The following is a 23,002-nucleotide window of genomic DNA, read 5'->3' as shown; positions in this document are numbered from 1 at the left end:
AGGGTGATAGCAACCCCTGCACAGGTGCCTCGCCTGCAAATATGTGTCTAGAGTTGCCTGCCTTACAGCTTTTAAGTACATTATTTTATCTTCTAAACCCAATTTTTCCACATTTGGGCTTTAAATTTCTTATCACTCTGCATATATGAATTGTCAACGTTGTTCCATTCTCGTGCTGCTGCATGTGAAAAGTGAGATGCAGACTTAACAGGTCACCCTCATTGTGTTGTCCGTGTTCTCTGTTACTTTATGCAGGCATGAATGTTAAACTGATGGTATGCATAACTTAAGTCTGAGCCTTTGATTCCTAATGTACCATGTTAGTGGAACTCAATAAATAACAGTACAACATTTGCTTTGTTATAAATGCTCAATTGTCTCACAAGGTTTCCAATCAGTGGTATTTCATTTTCGTCATTTTATTGTTTTATCTGATTTGTCTGACCTTATACTGGTAAAAGTAATCAGCAAATGTCACAAAAAATTCAGGGTTTTTATTCAGACGTAAAGTCCAATTGTTTTCTGAAATATTCAATTTGACCAAGAAGAACTGAATTAGCTCTGTCTCTGTGTGTCATCCCATAGAGCAGAGACTTGGGTTGGGTTGCACATATGTTTTTGCACCAAATTAATACATTTATAATTTTTTTATAGACTTAATAATACAGATGTGTGTGTATATCTTTTTAAATACAATGTATGAAATGTAGTTTACTTATTTGTCAAACATACATCTTTTGGCAGGTTTACCTATTCAAAAATAAATGTACCTGTAATATAAATGGCCGGTAAACAGTCAGACCTGTTTATTATCCCCAAATATTCCCTGTCATGGTTTAAATTTTGAATAGTAAAACACGTGAAAGCGTTCAGGTCAGGACGTCTTTTAGGGGATTAATATTCATTTTCACCACATGGTGGCACTGCTGAGCGGAGACAGGCTAAAGCCAATCATGTGCGTCCTTTCGCTGACGTCTCATGAACAGCCAATCAGCGTTCAGCTGTCGCAGTTGCGGTGTTTTCGGTGGAATTTGAATTCTTCCAACGGCGAGCTTCATTTGTGATTGTGTGTGTGCGTTTGATAGAGGAGCGTCGCGCCCAAAGTAAGTGAACTTTTTTTCAGCCATTTTAGTCGTAATTAAGCGTTAATATATGTCATTTCCATAACATTGGAGGTATGACTATTATATGTTTGAACCAGTTATGTCGTTGTATAACGTGACGTGTCTTCGTACTTGGCAAAACTACGTCAACATTTATAATCAGATTTTGTAAGACAGAAACAATTTACTGTATATATCGGTGACGTATCTAGTTATAGAGCTACTCTTTATATTTGACAGCGTAATATTTACGTTATATCTCTTATTCATCAACATCTGTAATATTTCAAATGCGTTATTTGTTCTACAAATGACAATGAACCTAGCATGTTAGCTACCAGCCACGGTAGCCACCATTAACTGTTTACACGGAAAGTTAACATGAACTATCATAGCATGTTAAACTTTATGAACAACTCATGTGTTTATCGGCTAACGTCGTTGTTTACCTTGCGTCTCCTTATCTTGCATTACTGTCAGGTTAAGAAGCGCTGACGTTGGTATCATCGGTAATTACAAATTTTTTGATATGCAATACCATACAATTTTATCTATCTGTCTGTATGTCTATCTGTATATATGTGTATATGTACAGTATATGCATATATATACACACATATATATATATATATATATATATATATATATATATATATATATATATATATATATATATGTTTGTACTGTATATCACTCCTGCTGCCTTGTGTGGGTCAAGACCCGAGCAGGTCAGAATGACCCACACAAGGCAGCAGGAGGGTTAAATATATATATATATATATATATATATATATATATATATATATATATATATATATAAATAATTGTATTTAACCATGCACTTAATCTTCGTGAGAGTATCAGTGTTGGTCCTACACACACATCACATCAACATACTTTTACCATCACCTCAAAATGTGACTTACAACATAGCATCACCTGTGAGTATTGAGCAACAGTTAAATGTCAGCAGCATAGGTCAGTAATTGGCAAACTTCTTTCTGAAAATAATGACAGAACAGCAAAAGAGACACATGCACACATAGGTTTGCACTATTCATTGTCATAATATGCTATATATTACAGTTAAATAATATCATATATACATATAAATATATATACATATATAACACTTCACATACTATGTTCCAGAGCCAATTGATGAGATGTAGGGATTCATCAGTTTTGTGTCCCTGTACGTTTTATTATTTAAATAGATTGGTCAAAATTGCACGACAAGTTTGCGGTCAATATTAAGTCACCTAATGAAGTACTCTTTGTTCATGTAGCGGTATTGTTGTTTTGTGCTTTCCATGTTCATAAACCGATGTCTATCCAATCAGATTTTAAACCATGAGTTGGGCGGTGGAGGAGTGGAAGGATGGACTTCCGGCAAAAGCCCTGCAGAAGATCCAGGAGATGGAAGCTCAGCTGGATAAAGCAAAGAAGGAAAGGACCCAGAAACAGTTTCAGCTGGAATCTCTAGAGGCTGCGCTGCAAAAGCAGAAACAAAAGGTCAGAGAGTTCTCAAGAGAAAGATGGAATTCAGCTCCATGAGCTGAAGGAGTCTTTCCAAGCATTAACCCATTATCTGCTTCTCTATTTCCAGGTGGATAGTGAGCGCACAGAAACCTCTGCTTTGAAAAGAGAGAACCAGTGTTTAGTAGAGTCATGTGACTCTCTGGAGAAAGCTCGTCAGAAGGTTGCCCATGAACTTGGAGTCAAAGAGCAACAGGTAAGTTAAGACTGAAGGAATACAACTACTGCTGCTACTACTCTTACTACTACCAATAATAATAATAATAATAATTCTACTGAAAAATATGCATGCAAAATTAAATAAATGAAAATAAAAAGAGGTTTATTTTCATGTAATAAACATCTCATCACATGAAACAACTTTAACTGCATTTTCTCTTTCTGTCCCTGGCACTCATTCGCTTATTTCTTCAAGTCTTTCATCTTTTCTGTCTGCCTGTCTTTATCCACTGTATTTCATATTTGTGCCCCACTCACTGATTTGAGTTGCAGTGATTGGTTGACTGGCTTTATATGAGACTTACAATACTTTCACTTGGTCTCAATGGTTTTCTGATGTTGCTAAATCTGGATGGATGGATGATTTGGACAAAAATTACAAAGACACAACTGTGATGGCATAAAGAAAGTTGATGCAGATACACATGTCTGGAAATGAACCTGAATTTTTACATTTTTGTGATGCTCTTGAATCTAGGTCAGCTACCTGGATGGTCAGCTGAACTCCTGCAAGAAGACCATAGATAGACTGGAACAGGAGCTCAAGAAGTGGGTTCACTTATGTATCTATTGACATGGTGTATTGTCAAGTCCTTATAAACACCGTCTAAAAGGACTATACTCATCCCTAAATTCATTGTCCTTTCTGATGAAAATGTAACAACCAAATGCTTAATTCTCTGCTCAGGTACAAAAGTGAACTGGATCGTTCTCAGCCTGCTGGCTCGTCTTCCATGTCATCCTCCGCCTCTGAGCTTCAGCCTTACGTGACTCCACAGAAAAGTTTCTCTACCCCTGCTCCAGTGGCAGCCTACCGACAGCAGGGTACTTCAGTTTATTTTAATGTGTTTTTATTGTCATCTACAGTATATGGGACTTTGTGAGGAGAGTCTCTTTTAAACTATGTTCATTTTATAGATAATAGATTGGAGGAGCTTCAGGAGAAATACAGCCAGGAGGTAGAAGAAAGGAAAAGACTTGAGACTGAACTCAAAGTGTTGCAGGTCAAAGTGAGTAAATAACTAACTTTCTTTGTTTCTTTGTAGTAAAATTGTATTCTATGTAGATGATATCTTTACTTACTTGTTATTCAATAGTTGCTGAATCAGTCATCGGTCAGTGTAAGCCACAAGGACATTGCTGCCCGCCAAACTGGATCCTCCATATTCCCATGGCAACAGCAAAATCAGTCTCAGAGCCACCAGTCTCAGGATGCAATGGAAACGCCTTTGAAGAGGAGAGGGACATCAATGTGGAACGCTCATGAGGAGACGCCTATCAAAACTAGCCAGAGAATGAGCTCTTCCCAAGCATTGCAGAGTCCAAGTGGATCCTCCCAACAGATGGAACAACTGAAGACTCTCAACCAAGGTGAACTATGTATAACATATTTCTGAGGTTCACTAGTTCTCTGTGAAATAGTGTCCTGATCATTTACAGCAGAATTTACAGTACTTTTTATCATATTCTTTTTTTTTTTTTTTGTTCAAACAGAACTCCGTGGCCGTGTGTCTGAGCTGGAGAGGAATCTGTCCAGTCATGAGAAGGATGTCCGTATTCAGGCCTCCAAACTGCAGGAACTGCAAACACAACTGAATCAGGCCCGCAAAGACCTGAATGAACGGGACAGAGACCTGTCCAAAATGAGCCACGATCTGAGTCAGGTCACAGACAAACACCAGCAGGTGGAGTCCAAGGTAGTTTTCCATTAGAGTGTGCACACACATGCATGTTTTTAATGTGCTTGATGGGTACTTTGCGTTCTGCGCATGCACCAAAATTTCCTCCCTGGTCTTTGATCCAGAAGTAAAAGAAGACGATGTCTAAACTGCAGCACAGTTACAAAGTGAATGTTTCAGTTAATTTGAATACTTTCCTCGCAATCCTACTACAAACCTCACACAATTGCTCTATTTAATACGTTATTATTAAACTAAGTCTAACATGTTTTTGACGTTTGCACCGACATCGTCAATCTGAGAGATCATTGTCTATTAACCTGACATAGAGACATACTTTGTGGGAGATTGTTTTTCATGTATGTCTGCTCAGTTACATGGCTCACAGGAGAGGTACACAGTGACTGAGATATAAATAACTGACAAAAACGAATGACTTGTTCCCAGTGTTGCTCAGTTGAGCAGAGGCTGAAACAAGTCACGGAGGAGATGAGCTGTCAGAGGCACAACGCCGAAATCTGCCGACGTTCCCTGGAGCAGAAACTCAAGGACCAAGAGAGAGACAGTCAGAAGGTGCAACAATTTATATCATCATTAGGGTTTCAGTGTTTTAGTTTTTGATTAGACACTACAGATAAAAACATGACTTTATATTTTAATAAAAGGGTTTGATAAATGTTATCTTCTGTACAGGAACTTGGCCAGCTCCAGAGTTCTCATCATGCTTTGGATCAGCAGCTGAACCAGACCCGAACCAAGTTAACACAAGAGATCCAACAGGCCAAGAAAGACTACAATGTCCTGCAGGCCAGCATGGAGAAGGTATGCCCCCCTCCCTTGTTCTTGTATTTACCTCTTGTTCCTGTGCTTGAATCTTCCCCTTCATTCCTTCTTTTCAGATGTCCTTCCAGAAGAGTCAGATGGAGAAGGAGTTGGAGGAGCAGAAACAAAAACTGCTGCGGTCAGAGCAGAGCCTTCAGGCCACTCAGACCAGAGAGCAGGACGTCCGCAAGAAGATGGAGGTTTGTTGCTCTTAATAAAACATAAATTTACTTTCATGGTGTATTAACATCCTCCCAGCAAATTTGCAGATAATGCTATCTTCTTAGATAATGATTGAACAATCTCTTTCTCCCGCCAGGAGGTGCAAAGAGACAAGAACACTTTAACGGCCCAGTTTGACCAAAGCAGCAGGCGTCTGTCTCAGTTGGAGGATGAGAAGAAGACTGGCGACCAAAATCTCAAACGCACTCAGGGACAACTGGATGACCTCAGAGGTAAGGGAGATGTAGTGATGACATTGACAGTTATACGAGGAAAAGTGATATGGAGTTATTAAACTTGTCTTTTTGTTTTTCAGCTAAAGCAGAGGGACAAGTGGAAGAGCTGAAAAAACTTCAGTCCAAACTGGAGCAGCAGACTCAGTCTTCATCCTGTGAGCTGGAAAACCTGAGAAAGACTCTTTCTGATGCAGAAACCACAAATAACCGGTAAGTATAGCATGAGTTTAGAGCAAGAGACTCACTTTTATAAGACTTTTATTCATCTGTGATTTAATAACAGGGAATATATTTTAATCCCACTGTAGATTACAGAGTGAACTGCAGAAACAGAAGCAGGAGGTGGAGCGGCTGACCAACAGGTTGACAGTACTAGAGAAAGAAAGCCAAGACCTGAAATCGAATCTAACTGCGAGTCAGAATGATTTGAAGGAAGCGAAACAAGAACATGAGGCTCTGCTGCAGTGGAAGAAAGAGAAGGAGTCATTGATCAATGGAAGTGAAGCCATGCAAAAGGAGCTCACAGGCAAAATTAGCAGCTTGGAGGAGAGTCTTCACTCGCTAAATCAGTCTAATGATGAACTTAAGGTAAGGTGTATTGGCTTCTATATGTTCATGCAGATCAATTACCATTCTCCTGCCTGCAGAATGGTAATTCATTGTGAAAATAATCCATGTGTTTTCCTTCTGTTATCTCTATAACTTTTGAATATCAAGAAACATGATGAGCTTCTAAATTCAAACAAAAGTATTATTTCCCGTTGTCATTATAGAAGCAGCTTGTGGGTGTAGAGGGAGATAAGTCAAGTCTGTCTGCTCACGTTGACTCCCTGAAGGGAGAACTCCTCAACAAGTGCACAGAGCTGGAGCAAAAAGAGCACGAGCACAATCAGCTCCAGTCTCAACTGTCCGAGGCTGGACAGAAACACAGCAAAGATCTGGAGAATATTGGTGTCCAAGTGGTTCAACTCCAAGCTCAGGTGACTTTTTGAATTGATTATATCATTTTTACCGATTACAATTTCTAGGTTTAAAGATGTTTTATGTGTTGAAAATGTGTAAGAAAAATTTATCATACATATATTTTTATTTATTTCAACAGGTGAAAGATCTGGAGTTACAGTTGCAGAAAGAAATGACTCGAGCAGAACAAGCTGAGAGGAGAAACACAGAGCTCCAGGAAGAGCACCAGGCAGCCTGTGATCTGGTTCACTCCAAAGAACAGCTGGTTGAACTGGGCCAGGCTGAGATCATTCAGCTGAGAGAAAGCCTCGATCAGTCCACTGCACAGCTGGAGGCACAAAGTCTCAGGTGAGTTTTTTTTTACTTCATAATTTTCTGCATCAGTCCACCTTTATGTTATATGTTGATTTGGGCTTCTTCTAAGACACATTTCCATAAAACGTCAGAATGAGCCCATGTGAGAATACAGCAGAAACATTTCCTGAAGATAAAACCAGGTCTCACCCCTCACTTTAAATTTCTGGAAATGTTCCTGCTTTTGTTTTGCACAACTTACCCTGAAAAATAGCTGCAGCAAACTCTACAAAATGGTTGAACTGAATGTCTGAAAACAGCTACTGTCATGTCTCTCCCAGGTGGACAGAGGAGAAGGCAGCTTTGCTGCAGCAGTGTGAAGAGACTGTTTCAGCAAAGGCTGAAGAGATGGAGCAGATCAAGCTGCAGTTGGAGGAGACTCAACAAGAGCTGCTGCTCACCAAAAACCAGGTCCGTTATACTGCACTGTAACATAATTAGTGATTAGATATCTTGTTTGCTCATTCTGTTGTTTCCTTTGGAGCTGATACAACTTTATAGGGTTTTAAACCAAATATTTTCTCCTGACATTTCATTATTCTAGGTGTTATTCTTAAATGTTGTCTTAACCAGTAGAAACCTAAGTTGTATCTTCTGTTCATGATTCAGGTCAGCTCCACAGAGAAGTTCCTTAAGCTTCAGGAGCAACTGGGAGCCGAGCTGAAGAAAGAAATAAAGACACTGACAGAAAATGAAGAGGAACACAAAAAGATGTTGGATAAGAAATCGGAAGACCTCAAACTATTGGAAGATGAGCTAAAGGTTCAGAAGGGCCTGACAGAAGAGCGGGAAAAGCAGCTCAAAGAGGCAGAAGCCCAGATTGTATCTGTGGAGAAACAAAGGGATGAGCTGGAAAATGCTGCACAAGAGTTGAAGAAAGAAGCAGAGGTAGGTGGAAGTATTTTTTCGATGTGGATTTTTTTTTCAGTGTTAGGCTTTTGTAATTTCAATGCACTTGTCAGCACATATGTCATCTTTATTTGTACATACACTATATTCACTACTGCATCAATTGTCCTGCTGCGAGTGAATGTCATACACATTCAAATTTGCAGTAGAGTCCTGCCATTAAATATACGGGCCTATTAGAGGAAATACAATAGTCATTCATGAAACCTCATGTTGGTTAGGCTATTTGTCTCATGTGTTGGCATTTATGTATCTGTTGGTTTTGCTGTTAATTATAATTGACCAACTGCCATTATTTACTGTCACCCTTTTCTCTATAAATAAAATCTATATATTATAGCCATTTTCAAAGGCAAACTCCATGTAACTCCATATTCTGCTTTTTGTTAAGATCTTTCAGCATGGTCAAAGTGAGAGGATCGACCATCTTTTGGTACAAATATCTTCTTTAGAAGAAATGGTAGCTGCGAACAAAGATGCAACTGATAAGCTTCCAGTCCTGAAGCATGAACTGGATGCGATGAACCAATCCCATGCTGATCTTAAAAAGTCTCTAGAAGCTCTTGAGAAGAGTCACTCATCCATTGTTGAAATCAAGACCAACCTGGAGAACACCTTGACTGAGAAAAGTAGCCTGATGTCTGCTTTGGAACAAGAAGTCAAAGATGTCACAGAGAAGATGATGAAAGAGTCGGAGAGTCACACTCTAGAGATCAAACATTTTCTCCACAAAGAGAAGAGCTATAAAGAAAAACTTGACACTGCGAAGAAATCAATGACTGTCACCAAAGCAGAGTCCAGTTTGTGTCGAGAAGAGATAAAGACCATGAAGACGACTCTGTCTGCGGCTTCCTGTGGCTTGGAGGAAAGAGACAACACGATAAAGAGTCTAAAGGATAGGCTGAACAAAGCAGAGGCAGCACATGCCAAAACCTCAGAGCAGCTGAAGGAGAAGATGGTCGCCATGAACAAAATCAAGGTTGGTCTCTGATTTAATCCCTTTACATGTTAGCTGTGTTTAATGAACTATTAAGATTTGGGGTTCTCAGTTTGTTTTGGATTTTACGGTTATCTTTTTCTGAAATCTGAACCAGTGATTTTGATATATAAAGGAAATAAAGAGTCATTGATGTAAGTCATTATTTATTCACATAAAGGTCCAGTTGGAGATGCTACAAATGGACCTGGAGGACAACGAGACAGCCATGAACTCCTTTGACAGTCAGGTGGAGGAACTGAAGGCGACTATAGCGTCACTGGAGGCTCACCTCGAGCAAAACCAGAGCCTGATGTCTGACATGGAGATCAGGCTGGAGGACAGCAAAGCCCAGGTAGTTTTCTAAAATAAAACTAAAGCATCATATATTTGGCATCATCTATACCAGCTCCTGTTGAGAGAAGAAAATATCCCTGGTGAGATAAAATTGAATTCTGTTGCTTTTTCAGGTTTCTGTTTTGGAATCCCGTCTAGAGGAGGTCCAGTCCCAGAACTCAGTGCTAGAGTCAAAGTACATCACAGCTAAAGAGGACTTATTTGAGAGGACCTGTGAAATAACTCGGCTAGAAGAGGATGCTGTTAAACAAACCCAGTTAGAGGAAAACGTTGTTGCATTGGAGTCTAAACTTAATCAGATCACAGAGGAAAATATAAGGTTAGAGACCACCCTAGGGCAGATGGCTGAAGACAAAGAGAACAATCTCAACCTGTTTCTCCAAGAGAAAAACAGCCTAGAGTCTCATTTAAAAGAGTTAACAGATGACAAAGAGCTAGTAATGAATGAAATAATTCAAGTTAATGCTGAGAAGAAACAGCTGGAAGTCAGTTTAGACAAACTATCTGAGGAGAATAAACAATTACAGACCAGTGTTCAGCATTTAACTGAAGACGGGCAGCAAATGGAAGAAAAGCTCCATCAAATGGCTGCTGAAAAACATGAAGTTGAATCAACTGTTTGTCAGGTCACAGAAGAGAAGGCACAGCTGGATGTCACCCTCCACCTGATCAATGAAGAGAAGATCAAACTTGAGACAAAACTTACTGAATTAACTTCTGAGAAAAATGATTTGGTTTACAAAATGACTCAAGTAGTCGAGGAAAAGCTTCAGCTGGAAATTAACTATAATCAGCTGACTGAGGACAACATCAAGCTACAGAAAAGCTTGAATCAAAGAGCTGAAGAGAAGCTGCAGTTACAGGAAAGCAGTGAGAGACAAGAGAAGGAGGTGGCTTTACTCAAAGAGAAGAATGAGTGCAACCAGCACTTGCTGCAGGTTTCAGAGGAGGAGCACAAAAAGCTTAAGGAGCAACTCAACCTGAGGGAGAAGACGATGGAGGAGGAGAACAGAGAGAGGTACAGTACATTTTTGTCCTCTCTGAAATGTAGTTGTGTAGTTTAAATAAAGAGATTGGTTTGTTAGGAAACTGCCACAGTTGCTGTCTTTCTACCTGCTATAATTATGTGTTTTGTTACAGGAGCCAGCAGTTTGAGGCAGAGCAGACCGCACTGCATCACAAACTCACTGGCTTACAGACGGAGCTGACTGCGTTGAAGGAGCGGTACGAGTCACTGCTGGAGCAGGCGGACCAGCAACAGAGCCTCATTCAGCAACTCTCAGCACCAGTGGAAATCCAGAGACCAGGAGAAAACATCGGCAACACTGAGTCTGAGCCAACAGAAACTGGTGGTGAGTGAATATCATGAAACAGTGCAGCGTGTTTAATCTGAATACATACATTTATATAACGTCATCTTTTGATGTCCCAGTTACCTCAGAGGAATTAGCAGAACAGATCGATGGTGAGCCAGCGTTTGATACAAGTGCAAATACTGAGTCTCTCTCAGTAAAGGAACCTCTGCGCCCTGTGGTGTTAGACCTGCATGAACTCTCCCACCAGTCAGAGGAGGATTTCAGGTAATAAAAACAAATACACAACTGCATGAGTACAATGTAATCTGTGTCATGTGTTTCATCATGTGAACAGTAAATCTAATCCCTCTGTTAACTGGTAGCGAGGTACAGTTGTTCCTCAAGGAAGACAATTTTGATCAGGAGATGACACGGGAACAGCCAGAGAAGGAAGGTCAGGCTCATGTGTCTGATGAAGAGGAGATGAGAAATAATGAGGATGAGGAGCCACTACACCAACATCAACCCTTAGATCAGGTATTAAATTATTAAATTAAATAATCATTGGTATTGGTTTAATGAAAGGTTGGAGATACAGGTCACACATTTTAACACATCTACAGTATATGCAAGTACTTCCTTCTGCTTGAGTGTCAGTTTTTATGATGCATTTGTGTTTCAGGCTTCCGAAGACGGCAATATTCCCAGAGATGTTCCCAATTATGAACCTGGTGTCCGCGAAGTGTCTCAAACCAAAGAATTGCAATCCTGTGGTGAGGAATTAAATTGTGCAGTACTTGCTTTTTAATTGTCACCGTATGTTGGCACATACATATATTTCAGCAGGATTTTCTTTCCCCGTAACTTATAACACATTACGTTGGCTGATATAAACACTGGGCTTTAGAATTTGGAAATTAAGATTCAAATTTAATGTATTCTTATTTTAACTCTTAAACCTTTTAAATTGCATGAATTATTACAGCTATGTTTGAGTATGTTAAAATAACCTTTATTTATTGTGTCTCACAGCAACAGATGCATCACAGGAATACAGTGATGTTACTCCTTACAAGGAAATGATCATTAAACAACAAAGCGAACTCCAGACCTTGCGCTCAGACTTTGACCTCCTAAAGTCTGAACTGACGCTCAGGAAGGAGCTGACCTCTGACCTGGAAGTTCAACTTCAAAACTTAAAGGAAAAAGTTAGTGCAGCAGAGGAGGCGGCAAACAGTGCTGCACTTAAACTAAATGCTGCTCTGGAGGAGAAGAAGGATCTTACTTACCAGGTAGGAAGGAAAAGCACAATCACAAATGTTACATAAGGTAATGTGTTTATTATTTGAGTACAAAAGTTAATGCATTGTGCTCATATTAAGTTGGCACAGCTGTCGGAGGAGAAGGAGACATTCACGCTACAGTTACAAACATCGAAATGCCAACTGGCTGATGTCATAGAGATGCTGGAAGGACTAGAGATGGCCAAAGGTAAATAGTTTTTCTGGTTCCTGAGTCATTTAACCATTTCACAGCTTCAGTATATGGTAGTTTAATAGTCTGTACTATTTTCTGATTGATCAGATTTTTTGTCTTTCTTGTGTAGGTGGATGGGATGAGAAGTTCCTCCAGCAGGAGAGTGAACTGAAGAGGGTTCGCTCTGAGAAAGCTAACCTGGAGCAGCACATCCTGGGCATGGAGTGTGACCTGGAGATGCTGCAGGAGGAGAGGAACAGACTGAAAGATGAGATAGAGACGCTCAAAAGAACTTGTTCAAGCATGAACCAGCAGATAGAAACATTCAGGACAGAGGTGATTTTAGCAACCAAACCTTTCACAGTTTTAACAGTGTGGTTAGACAGCACTGTTAAGCTCTGCTCTTTTTCCCAGACGATTCAACTGAGATCTGAGCTTGTGTCCTGCACTGAGGAGCGTGATGAGCTGCACCAGACTTTGGGACAATGGAAAGATAAGGTTAACAGTCTGGAAAAGACGAACTGTGACACCAGGCACCTGATTTCCATTCTGGAGGATGATATCAGAGCAGGGAGAAAAGAGTATGAAGCCCTGCAAGGCACAGAGGAGAAACTGAGGACAGAAATGCAGCAGGTGAGGTTTCTTAGGAGGTTGGTGTGAGGAGCCTGTGGCTTGGTTTCTAGGCCCAATTTCATGTCTGATTATGGTATATTAAGACTATTTGTTAAAGTCAAACACTGTTATTTGTTTTCATACTTTTTTTTTCTCCCCTTAAAGCTGTTGGAGAAGATTAATACGCTGGAGCAGGCGATCTCTGAACAGATTGGAGAGAGAGCCGAGCTAATTGGTTGTCTTAACCAGTTCAAAGAAGAACACACTTCTGCATATCAAAACACTGAGAGCATGGAAAGCAAGATACAGGTAAGAGGGAAGTTTGAAACAAATACATGTTGTATTTTATCCAGGCACTAGTAGAGAAATGATTATGGGTGAAACCTCCAGATCAGAAGTGAGGGTACACTACTTCTTTCCAGTGGCAAAACACTCTGACTGCAGCAGCTGCTGCATGGCTGCAGGATCGTGCTGTTCCTACAATGCATGAGCATCCTCCAGTTTGTATGTCACCTGACACTGAAACTAAAACCCAGGCTTGGTGATGTGAGACTCTAAAAGGCTCTCGCTTAGCTCTTTGTCTGCAATTAGATAAATAAGATTGTGTCTCACCTCCTTTAGCAAAACACGACTAGCCTTGTTGTCGTTTAAATACTGAAACACTTCGGAGCGTTTCATAGTTTGTTTATAGCCTCACCGTTTGTAGTAGCGATGTAGTAAATTTAATTGTTTACATTTATTTATTATTTGAGACATACAGACATTGCATTGTTGTCATGTGATATTTATACACAATGAAGCCATCTAGCAGTGCTGATGACAAGTTAATTTAAATTTAATATTTAAATTAGTGTTTTGTTAACACCATATGAGTTGAATGTTACACAAATTCCGATTGTATCTTGTCCTTATCAGAATTGGAGTTAATTTGACACATTTTGTGTCACTTTCATGTGTAATGCAAGTTATATTTTGTATTGCTCCTATTCCCCAAACCCCAAAGACTTTAGAGGGAGAGGTGAATCGTCTCTCACAGTCTCTGGAGTCCTCTCTTCTGGAGAAAGGAGAGATTGCTTCTCGTCTGAACTCCACTCAAGACGAGGTCCGGCAGATGAGGACTGGCATTGAAAAACTTCAGGTCCGCATTGAGTCAGATGAGAGGAAGAAAAGGAAGATGGGAGAACTGCTCAAAGGTGACGCCTCGTGTCTTTGGACATTAAATATCCTCTTCAGTTGAGTGATATGTTTTGACCAAATTGCGATGCGATGTGTGTCTTTGTAGCTGCCCAGAGAAAGTTGGACACACTGCAGGATCGCATTGAAGCCTTGGAGCGAGAGAAGGAAGATACAGAGCAAAGTCTAGAGGAAGCTGTTATACAGGTATTCTGTTAAAACCAAGCTGAAGACCTTGTAGTGTGAACTAGTCTGAATTTGATGTGAAGAGGATTTAAACAACTAAGAAAAGTGTTTCAAAAATAATTTACAAGCTTTATATGCAGCATTTTTTTATTGTAACTTTTTTTGTACATAATGAAATTAATAAATTAAGTAATTTACACTAATAACGGGTTTAAATTTCCCTTATTATATTTATGTTGTGATATTGTCTTACACAGGCGGAGACGGCCAAAGCTGAGTTGGAGGAAGAAAGAAGAAAGGTATTTTATATTAATGTTTTTGCCTGTTTTACACCTTGTCTCACATCTGCCATGTTGTAATATGATTATGTTCTCATAGGTCTTTAAAGAAATGTATTTTACTCTTTCTTTCTGTCCTGAACCCTCACAACTCTTAGGTGGAGGAGGAGAAGAGAGAGCTCAGTGAGAATCTGTCAGAGCTCTCTGCCATGCTGGCAAACCTACGATCTGAGAAAGAACACATGGAGAGAGAGCTGGAAACAAAAAACAAGGAGTTAGAGGAACTGAGGGCCACTAAGGAGGAGCTCGAGCAAAAACTGGAGAAGGCAGAAGTAGACAGACGACAGGAAGAAAAGAGACAGAAAACCATGGTTGAAGAGCTTGGGAAAAGGACAAAAGAAGAAGCAGAGCAACAAATCAAAAAGGCAGGCGACCTCCAGACGCAACTGGAAACCTCTCGGCTAAGGGAGATCTCACTCAACCAAAAGATCACAGAAACGGAAGAGGAGAAAGACATAGTGCAATCTCTGCTGGTCGAGCTAGAGAAGGAAAAACATCTTCTACAGACAGAAGGAGAGAGGCTCTGCTCTCAGAGAGATGAGTGGGAGAACGAGAGAAACAACCTGAGGAGCTGTGTTGAGTCTTTGGAAGAAGAAATTAAAGAGTTTAAATTGTCCATAAAAGCTAAAGAGGAAGATTTAGCACTTTTGGAAAAGGAAAGGGGAGAGGAGGAAACCGATAAGAGGCAAGCACTTGTAGAATCTATCTCATCTCTTATGACGGAGAAAGAACAGATGGAGGGGAAAAATATACAACTGGTAGAGGAACAAGACAAGCTGAGATGCACCTTAATGTCAGTGGAAAAAGAGAGAGATGACCTGCGCTGTACTCTTGCATCTGCAGAAGAAGAGAAAGAAAGGCTAGAGCAAGAGAAGGAGACGGCCATTAATGAAAACCAGAAACTTCAGTCCCATGTTGCTCTGACAGAAAAGGAGAAACTTGAGCTGCAAGAAACACTTTCTTCATTTAGACAAGAGAAGGACAGAGTGGTGGAGGAGAAACAAATGTTAGATGTTGAAAAGCGGGAATTGCAGTCATCTATTACTGTGATTGAACAGGAGAAAGAGAACCTGCGCTCAGCTCTGACTGCACTTGAGGAAGAGACACAAAAAGCAGAAGACGAGAGAAAGAAACTCACAGAGGAACAAGAGAGCCTTCGCTCTATTGTCACCTTGATGGAAAAAGAGCTGGAAACGCACAAACTGTCCATGGTACAGTTGAATGAACAGGTACACACTCAATTTTCCACAGTCACTTTTCAAAATGAGAAGGAGATCATATGCTGCGGTCTTAACATCTCTGTCCTTCTTCTGTAGGTGTCAGAGCTAACGTCCCGCACAGCTCGCCTAACCAAGGAGAGAGACTCTGCTCTGAGCAAAATGAATCTCTGGATGAAAAACTACAAACGGCTTGAGCAGGAGAAGAAGCAGGTGTCAGACAATTCAGGTAACTACACCATCAACTGATTTAACTGGGGTTGGAAATTGTTTGAATCTTTATGCCATTATACCTAGGGCATTTTATTTACAGGCTGTTTCTATCCTTTCTGTTTTTGTGAACACTATCTCAGGAACATCTTGAGGAAATTCTTGTCTTGTAAATGTTTTAGCTTCTGAACAGCGTGAGAAGAAATTTACCCAGTTGCAATAATTTTGTGTTTGAACAAATTTATACAGTTCTTTTGGCAAAAATATTACCTTATTTCCATTACTCTGTGGTTTGTATCAGATATGTTTACACCAGCATGGATCAAACTATCAACGGAGAATGCAGAATGTGTTCTGTAAAGAGTCACACATTAATCAAATTTGTGTCTGGTTATCTGAATGAAGCCAAAGAGAACATCGTGATGTGGAGAAAACTGGCTCATTACTGTGCTATAAATGTGTAAGAACTAGAGTCAGTTCAGAAAAATGTGTTGTTTTATTACTTTAGTCACATTTCGTTTCAGAAAATGCAAACAACAGTGAGGACGTTCAGATGGGTGTAAACCAGCTGAAGCTCGAGTCACAGGAAAAAGCCAAGGAGCTGGAAGAAGTGAGGGCAGTCCTTGAAGTAAAGACAAGGAAATTAGAAGAGAGGGAAAAGGAGCTGGAGGAGATGAAGAGTGAGCTGGAAGAAGTGACAAAACTTCTGGAGGAGAAAAGCACAGAGGCTGACGAGTGCATGGATAAATACTGCAGCTTGATGATTCAAGTCCACAAACTCGAGGAGTCTAACAATGCACTGACAACACGGATGGAACAGATTACTGCGAGCCAACGTGCCAATGAATGTAACACACCCTCTGGCATCACTGGTGGTGCTCCTCGCTGCCGGCGCTCAGGAAGGAAGTCTTCCTCCAAACACGGGGCAGAAAAGATACACGACAACACAGAGAACATGGTTCCTTTAACCCCTCAGAGGTCTCCTCTGGGCTCAAGTTCAGGGAAACGGGGTCACCAAGACAGCGCCCAGGAGGCCCTGCACAACCTGACAAAGAAGATCAAAGCCAACACTCTGGCCACACCCAACGCAAAGTCTGAACAAGAGGAGGAGGAGTTCAGGCCAGAGGGACTTCCAGAACTGGTGCAGAGAGGTTCGTGTCCAGTGGTAAAATTCAGAGAGAAACATGTGCTGGTGCAAACTAATGAGAGCTAGTGTTTAGGTAATAACTGAGATGAAGAAAGTTAGTAAGTTATTAAGTAATGTAAATGCATAAAATGTACTATTAAAAGGAGTGTGAATCTAAGTAGTTGGCAAAAGAAGGCACTAGCTTCATCATGACTTTGATTCTCTGTCATATTAGAATCATGTAATTGTCTGTGTACCTCAGGTTTTGCCGATATTCCTATGGGGGAGATGAGTCCTTTCATCGTGAGGAGAACCACAGTGAAGCGCTCTAGTCCGCGCTTGGCAGCCAAACAGACTAGGCTTATAGCTGCACCTGACGGCCAGGTGAGCACCTACACACACACAGAATGAAGCACTTGTCTGTCATTTTTTGTGTGAATTGAGCGAAACAAACATACAGTGAACACTTTATGAGATGAGATGAGATGTACAGGCTGGAAATTGAAGCAGCTACCTTTTTGAAAAGGACATTACAAATGGTACAAGATGGAAAAGACGAGAACCGGTGTAAATATAAACCATCTTTATCTTTGTAACCACCTGTGACACACCAGGGAGATGAAGTTGTCCAATCCCAGAGGAGCAACACCAGGTCGTTGACCTCATAGTTTGAAGATTTCACCTTCTTTTACTTGTACTTGACCCTGGGAGTGATGGCTGCTTCCTTCACTGGCACCAGGCTGCTGTGAATGGTCTCAATGTCTCCTCAGATTAAAATCACGGTGGTTTGAGGACGCATTGTCCACATTCCTGAGCTACATGAACGCAGTACGTCTTTAGGACAGATTAGAGACCGGCTCCTCAACTGAGGCCATCTGATCAGTGATAGTTTCACAGCATTATTACACTAATTAGGGCTCATATGTTCATTCATTTGCAGCCTCCTCCAAAATATTAACACTGATGTGATCACCACATTGAGAGCTTTGATTCACTCACGCTGAACCCTCACACCTTGTAGTCACTTCAGATTTGCTTCTTTCTTGTGTCAGGTCAGCTGAAACAAATGCAGTGATGAACTCAAAATGTAATCTCAAAATTTTAAAGTCAAACTGGTCAAGAAGAAAAAAAACAACCTGTCCCTTATTGGACTGAACCCTGTTGTCTTATAGTGTGTCCACTTATATTGACGTGTTTCTTTGAGCTGTATAAATGTCCCACTTCAGACTCGGTTGTTCTTTTTCCTAATCTCTCTTGTTATTTTGTTCTTTGGTTCCTCCCCTTCAGAGTCCCTCTGCAGACAGGAAGTGTCTTTCCCCGAGCGGCGAGGAGAAACAAGGAGACAACTGTCGTGTTCAGTAGACATAATGTTAACACACACAAACACACAGTCTTGCCCATGTGAAATACACCCATTTACTCACTGCACTGCAGAAGCAACATCTAACTTTCACCTGAAGCAGCTTAAACATCCACACTTTTTCTTCTCAGCATTATTTTTCATTACTGTCTCTCTAAAACATGCGTCTTCACTCTCTAAGAGTCTGTTTATTTTTACCGCTTGTTCTACCTTTTGTCTTTTTTTTTACTGTCCCTTTCTTTCTGGAGTATCTTAGAGATGTTTATTCTGTACATGAAACACAAATAACAGCTTCATCCAACTAAATTTATCAGCTAACGGCAGCTAATGTAGACCCTTCGCTCTGACATTTGAAAGATGTTTTTTATTTCTTATCTCTTTGTAGCAAATATGTAAACGAGCTCCATCCATTTTTATTTAGATAAAGACTCATTTTTTTGATCATTGTAAATAGTTGATGAATGAGCCTGTTTTTAACTAAACCTTCAAAGTTCAACGCTCTCTGCCTCATCTTTGCTGCAGTTATGTCTCAGTGGGTTTTTTGTTGTCTGTCCAAAGCTTTACAGTTTAGAGTGTAAAAAAGTATCTTGAACATTAAATTCCACCCCTATTAAATAGTCAACAAGTACATGTTTTACAAGTTCAGAAAAATGAAATTTGTGCACTGAAATGGAGTAGGTCAGTGGAGGCAAACAACCAAATTAAAGAGAAGGTTCAGGTTTGATGATAATGTGGTTATATAAGGTGTGCACAGCTCAGTGTCTGCCTTTAGAACTTAAACAAACAGACAGACAAGCCCTCACTGAAAACAGGGTTAGGTGGAGTGGCTCAGTGGTTAAGAGAAAGACATCATAGTCGCAAAGGTTGCAAGTTCGACTCCACCCCTGGCTGATTGTACTCAATTCTATTGTAAGTCGCGTTGGATAAAAGTGTCTGCTAAATGACATGTTATGCAACAATGGAAAAGAGGTTTCAGGCTCACCGAACAAAATCTACAATATCTCTTTCTTTTCTCACTGGAAACAGAAATGTGTTAGTTTCGTAAATCGCCCACTCTCTGCACCGAAATCCACTGGAGAAATTGTTGATTTTTCTTCACAGCACACAAGTTTGGTGTAAGGTGATTTTTTCAGCTGGCTTTGCAGGAGATGTAGGTGTTTACAGACTTCAGAAAGTGCTGTCTAATTCTTTAAATATCATAGACTTGAGCAGCTATAGGTTTAATTATGTGATCCTGAGGGTAGCTGTGTGACTGCAATATGCCACCACATGGGGGAGACCCTGAGCCATGTGAAGAACAAACTGTACCGACCTGTATTGCAGGTGAGTGGAATGAGTGGATGTGCAGTGATGTTTGAATGTGTCAGCGGGTAACTGTCTACACACACCTGTTAGTGAGAGATGAGCTTCACATATCTTTTATCCATCAGATGAAGGAACAAAATCACTTTCATCAGTTTCAGGGCATTTCATCACATCACGTTAAAGTGTTGTGAAGACACACCAGCAGCTTGCACGTTATGTTAGAAAGGATCTCGTTCTTTGTTTTCCATCATTAGCCTTTTCTTGAAAATGTGAACAATACACTCTGGCTGGTTTGTCCTCTGCTGCTGTTAAAACCCCAGATTCGACAAAAAGTAGACGTATTCAGCTGGTTGACGCTTAACAGGAAGTAATAATATATCAAATGGCCACCAGGTGACTCTGCAGGTTGCATAGAGAACTCTTCTGAATGGAACTTTATGGGAAAATTAGCCTATTTCTCACTTTATTTATAACATCAGTAAACATTTTCCTGGTGAGTAAATGGTCTTTTCAGGTCTTATTCAATACCATGTGACGTCAATTTTGTAAATCATGTTCATTTTAGACGAAGAAAATAGACTAGTACAAGCTAGTAGTGTCTAACAGGAGCCTGGTTGCAGGTGACATCTGTGAAATTTACAAAACCTCAACAAAGCCAAATATTGAATCTCAAGACTCCAAAACGGGGCTTTCAAATTCTCATGGTTGACGTCACAACAAGTGACAAAGATTGTTGGCTCAAGATTAAAGCATGGTCCTTGCCTACAGTACCTGTCATTATTATTCTACGGCTACAAAACCAAACCTTTTTTTTTTGTTTTTGTCCTTTCGCTACCTGGCACTAAAAATAGCTTACACTATTTATAACAGGAAGAACACATTAGGAAACCTAAACCAGTATGTTTAAAAGGAGTATTGGCTTGGATCAATATTTATTGCTTTTCTCCTCAAGTAGTGTAGACACTGTAGAATTAGTAAAAAGTATTGACGTACACCGACCTTCTGACCTCTTGCCTTACAGAGTCCTAGAAAAGGACACATGAGACAGGACACTAGTCCGACGTGTGTTTCATGTCAGAGAACCTGGGAGAGGTTTGTGTTGCTTCCCCGCATGGCAGTAGGTGAGGATGCAGCAGTGCATGCTGGGATGTGGGAACAGAGGAGAGTGGACACAAGAATGTCGTGGTGTCTCTCCGGCTGGAGCTCTGTTAGCGGAAGCTGCAGTGCCAGAACCAACTCTGGCTGAGAGTATGGGAAATGGGGAGATGGATCCGCTGATCTATGTTATCACTGGCACTCAGACGTGTGTGGGTGTGTGTGTGAGTAAGTGAAAGTCGGACCGACTGTCAGTTCCCCGCTGTATGCATGAATTGTCCTTTTCTTTAGCCGCCATAGCTGTATAAGCAGCAGTTCTCTGGGCCAGAGGAGTGTCACACAGTTTCAATGAACAGGACGGAGAATAAGGGACGCTTTTAGCTACTTTAATTGTCCAGTGTCTAACATTAAGGACGCTTCATTGGCGGAAATTGAAAACCCATCAGTGTTTGTATAAGAGTATAATCGCTTTGCATTAGAACAGAGGTCTCAGTCCATGTCCTGTGGCCTTACACGTAAACTGGCCTGTCAACAATATTTTCATAATAATAATACATTAGATTACATTTATCATATTATATACATATACATTGTAATGGGTATTACATGCATTTAATTATATATAATCTTGTCCAGTGTTCATAGTATTAATTACAATTGTCTACATGTTTATTATCAACTGTTTTTGTTATTTACAGATAAATTTTTCATAAATGTGTTCTTTTTTGTGAGCTATATATCAAACCTTTTACTTTGAAATGGTGTGCAATATCATCCTGGACATTTTTAACTTGCAATATCATGATATCGTTTTAATTTCAAATCACCGAACAGTTCATTTTTACCCAAAGTGTTTAACTTTTTTCACTTTGCCTGGCACCCATTACATCACATTACATTACATTACATTACAATAACATTACATGTAATATACATATACTGAATAGGTAGCTGCTGCGTCCCTATCTGCCTCATCTTGGATGTTAATATAATGTCCAAAGGTTTCACACACAGCACATGCTATTTTTATAAATCAGTGTCCCCAGGCTACTTTTCTTATTTTTATTTTAAAGCACCTTACTGCCAGAGTAGATAATTGCTGCCACACGCACAGAGCTAAAAATAGAAACCATTAGAGTCATTAGAATCAACATAAGCCACGGGGGGCTTCAGTTCGTCCGACTTCTGTGGTTACAATGTTTTGAGACATTAAAACTCCCTCGGGGACTTTTACTTTGAAAGACTCACATTGAAGGATGACCTTCATCAGAGACAATAATGCTGAGCCACGGCAACAAGAAGAGCAACAGTCTTTTTATTTGAATTATACAGACTTTATTTTTGTTTTTACTTATACCCAGAAAATGGAGGTTGACATAATCAGTACAATATCATTTATCTAAAATTGATTCATTCTGTTTGTGCTGTTAAAATGTAGAAATAACTGCTTAACCTGAAGTTTTTCAAATCATGATCATGTCAAATCATCAACACTTAAAATTGGTATCAAAGTTTGGGAACCTTGTATCTGTGGTCTCCCACGTGTTTAAAATCAATTCAGATTTGAAAATCCTCTTGTGGAAACAGTCCAGATGAGCTGCAAAAGTCTAATTCTCTTTCAGATCACGTGACTTAATTCATGCTGAAAGATTAGTGTTAAAGTGTTGGTCAATAGTGGCAAATATATGTTGCCTACCCCAGCTTTAAGAATTTTAGAGGAACATTAACCGACAAAGAGATGTTTAATATTTATCTTATTTTGATCTTTGGCAAATTTTCTGAGGACAGATTTAGTGAAAGAAAGTCATAATAAAAAGCATTTCTGGAGAAAAGCTTTAAGACATCCGTCCAACTGTGCAAGAATTGAGATTTGGTTTATTCAAGTCATATATTGTACAAAAAAAACTTTGTTTAGTATCGCTTAAGACGTTATTCCAAAATGTTCTCACAGACTGACACGAGTGCAGGAACACACGTTGTACAATATAGAAAAATACACTCTTCATATTCAGAGTCAGAAAAGAACCAAAGGTTAAATTCTCTAGCACACAAACAGATGACAATGTGTAAAAACAGTGTAATGTCACTACTTTAGCATTCAGTAATATTATTGACCAATGATAAAAGTCAAGCATCTGAAAGACTTGTTAGTTAGATTCTGTCACCTGTCAAAGATCTGTCAATGATTACTGACACATCTTAAAAAGGTTGTTTATGTACGATATGCGAC

General features: G+C 39.9%; 1 protein-coding gene across 2 annotated transcripts; it reads left to right on the top strand.

Annotated features, from left to right (window-relative positions):
- The first annotated feature begins 1,045 nt into the window (after positions 1–1,045).
- On the top strand, positions 1,046–18,868 carry cenpf (centromere protein F). Of its 2 annotated transcripts, none has more exons than XM_058629788.1 (38): positions 1,046–1,103; positions 2,447–2,618; positions 2,713–2,838; positions 3,340–3,410; positions 3,550–3,686; positions 3,780–3,871; positions 3,959–4,232; positions 4,356–4,558; positions 4,988–5,113; positions 5,234–5,362; positions 5,440–5,562; positions 5,682–5,817; positions 5,901–6,030; positions 6,129–6,408; positions 6,594–6,800; positions 6,923–7,131; positions 7,419–7,548; positions 7,747–8,025; positions 8,438–9,025; positions 9,204–9,377; positions 9,493–10,397; positions 10,520–10,731; positions 10,812–10,959; positions 11,058–11,211; positions 11,357–11,447; positions 11,707–11,966; positions 12,057–12,165; positions 12,281–12,486; positions 12,565–12,783; positions 12,928–13,071; positions 13,766–13,955; positions 14,045–14,142; positions 14,379–14,420; positions 14,558–15,688; positions 15,776–15,905; positions 16,411–17,037; positions 17,275–17,396; positions 18,300–18,868. In XM_058629788.1, exons 2-38 carry the CDS (start codon positions 2,457–2,459, stop codon positions 18,372–18,374), a joined length of 8,439 nt encoding a protein of 2,812 aa, XP_058485771.1. In that variant the 5' UTR covers positions 1,046–1,103; positions 2,447–2,456; the 3' UTR covers positions 18,375–18,868. The 2 variants fall into 2 exon arrangements, with proteins under 2 accessions (XP_058485771.1, XP_058485770.1); XM_058629787.1 differs by lacking the exon at positions 1,046–1,103 and adding an exon at positions 1,589–1,612.
- The last annotated feature ends 4,134 nt before the right edge of the window (positions 18,869–23,002 follow it).

This window comes from Solea solea, chromosome 5, assembly GCF_958295425.1.
Source record: "Solea solea chromosome 5, fSolSol10.1, whole genome shotgun sequence".
Taxonomy (NCBI): Eukaryota; Metazoa; Chordata; class Actinopteri; order Pleuronectiformes; family Soleidae; genus Solea; species Solea solea.
The sequence above is the reverse complement of the archived record's forward strand: the minus strand, read 5'-3'. Positions and strand labels throughout refer to the sequence as shown.

Excerpts from the sequence above, each read along its gene's own strand:
- cenpf (XM_058629788.1), top strand. The coding sequence starts at position 2,457 with ATGAGTTGGGCGGTGGAGGAGTGGAAGGATGGACTTCCGGCAAAAGCC. Across the intron at positions 4,559-4,987 it reads ACCAGCAGGTGGAGTCCAAG|TGTTGCTCAGTTGAGCAGAG; the intron begins GTAGTTTTCCAT and ends ACTTGTTCCCAG. Across the intron at positions 7,549-7,746 it reads TGCTGCTCACCAAAAACCAG|GTCAGCTCCACAGAGAAGTT; the intron begins GTCCGTTATACT and ends TTCATGATTCAG.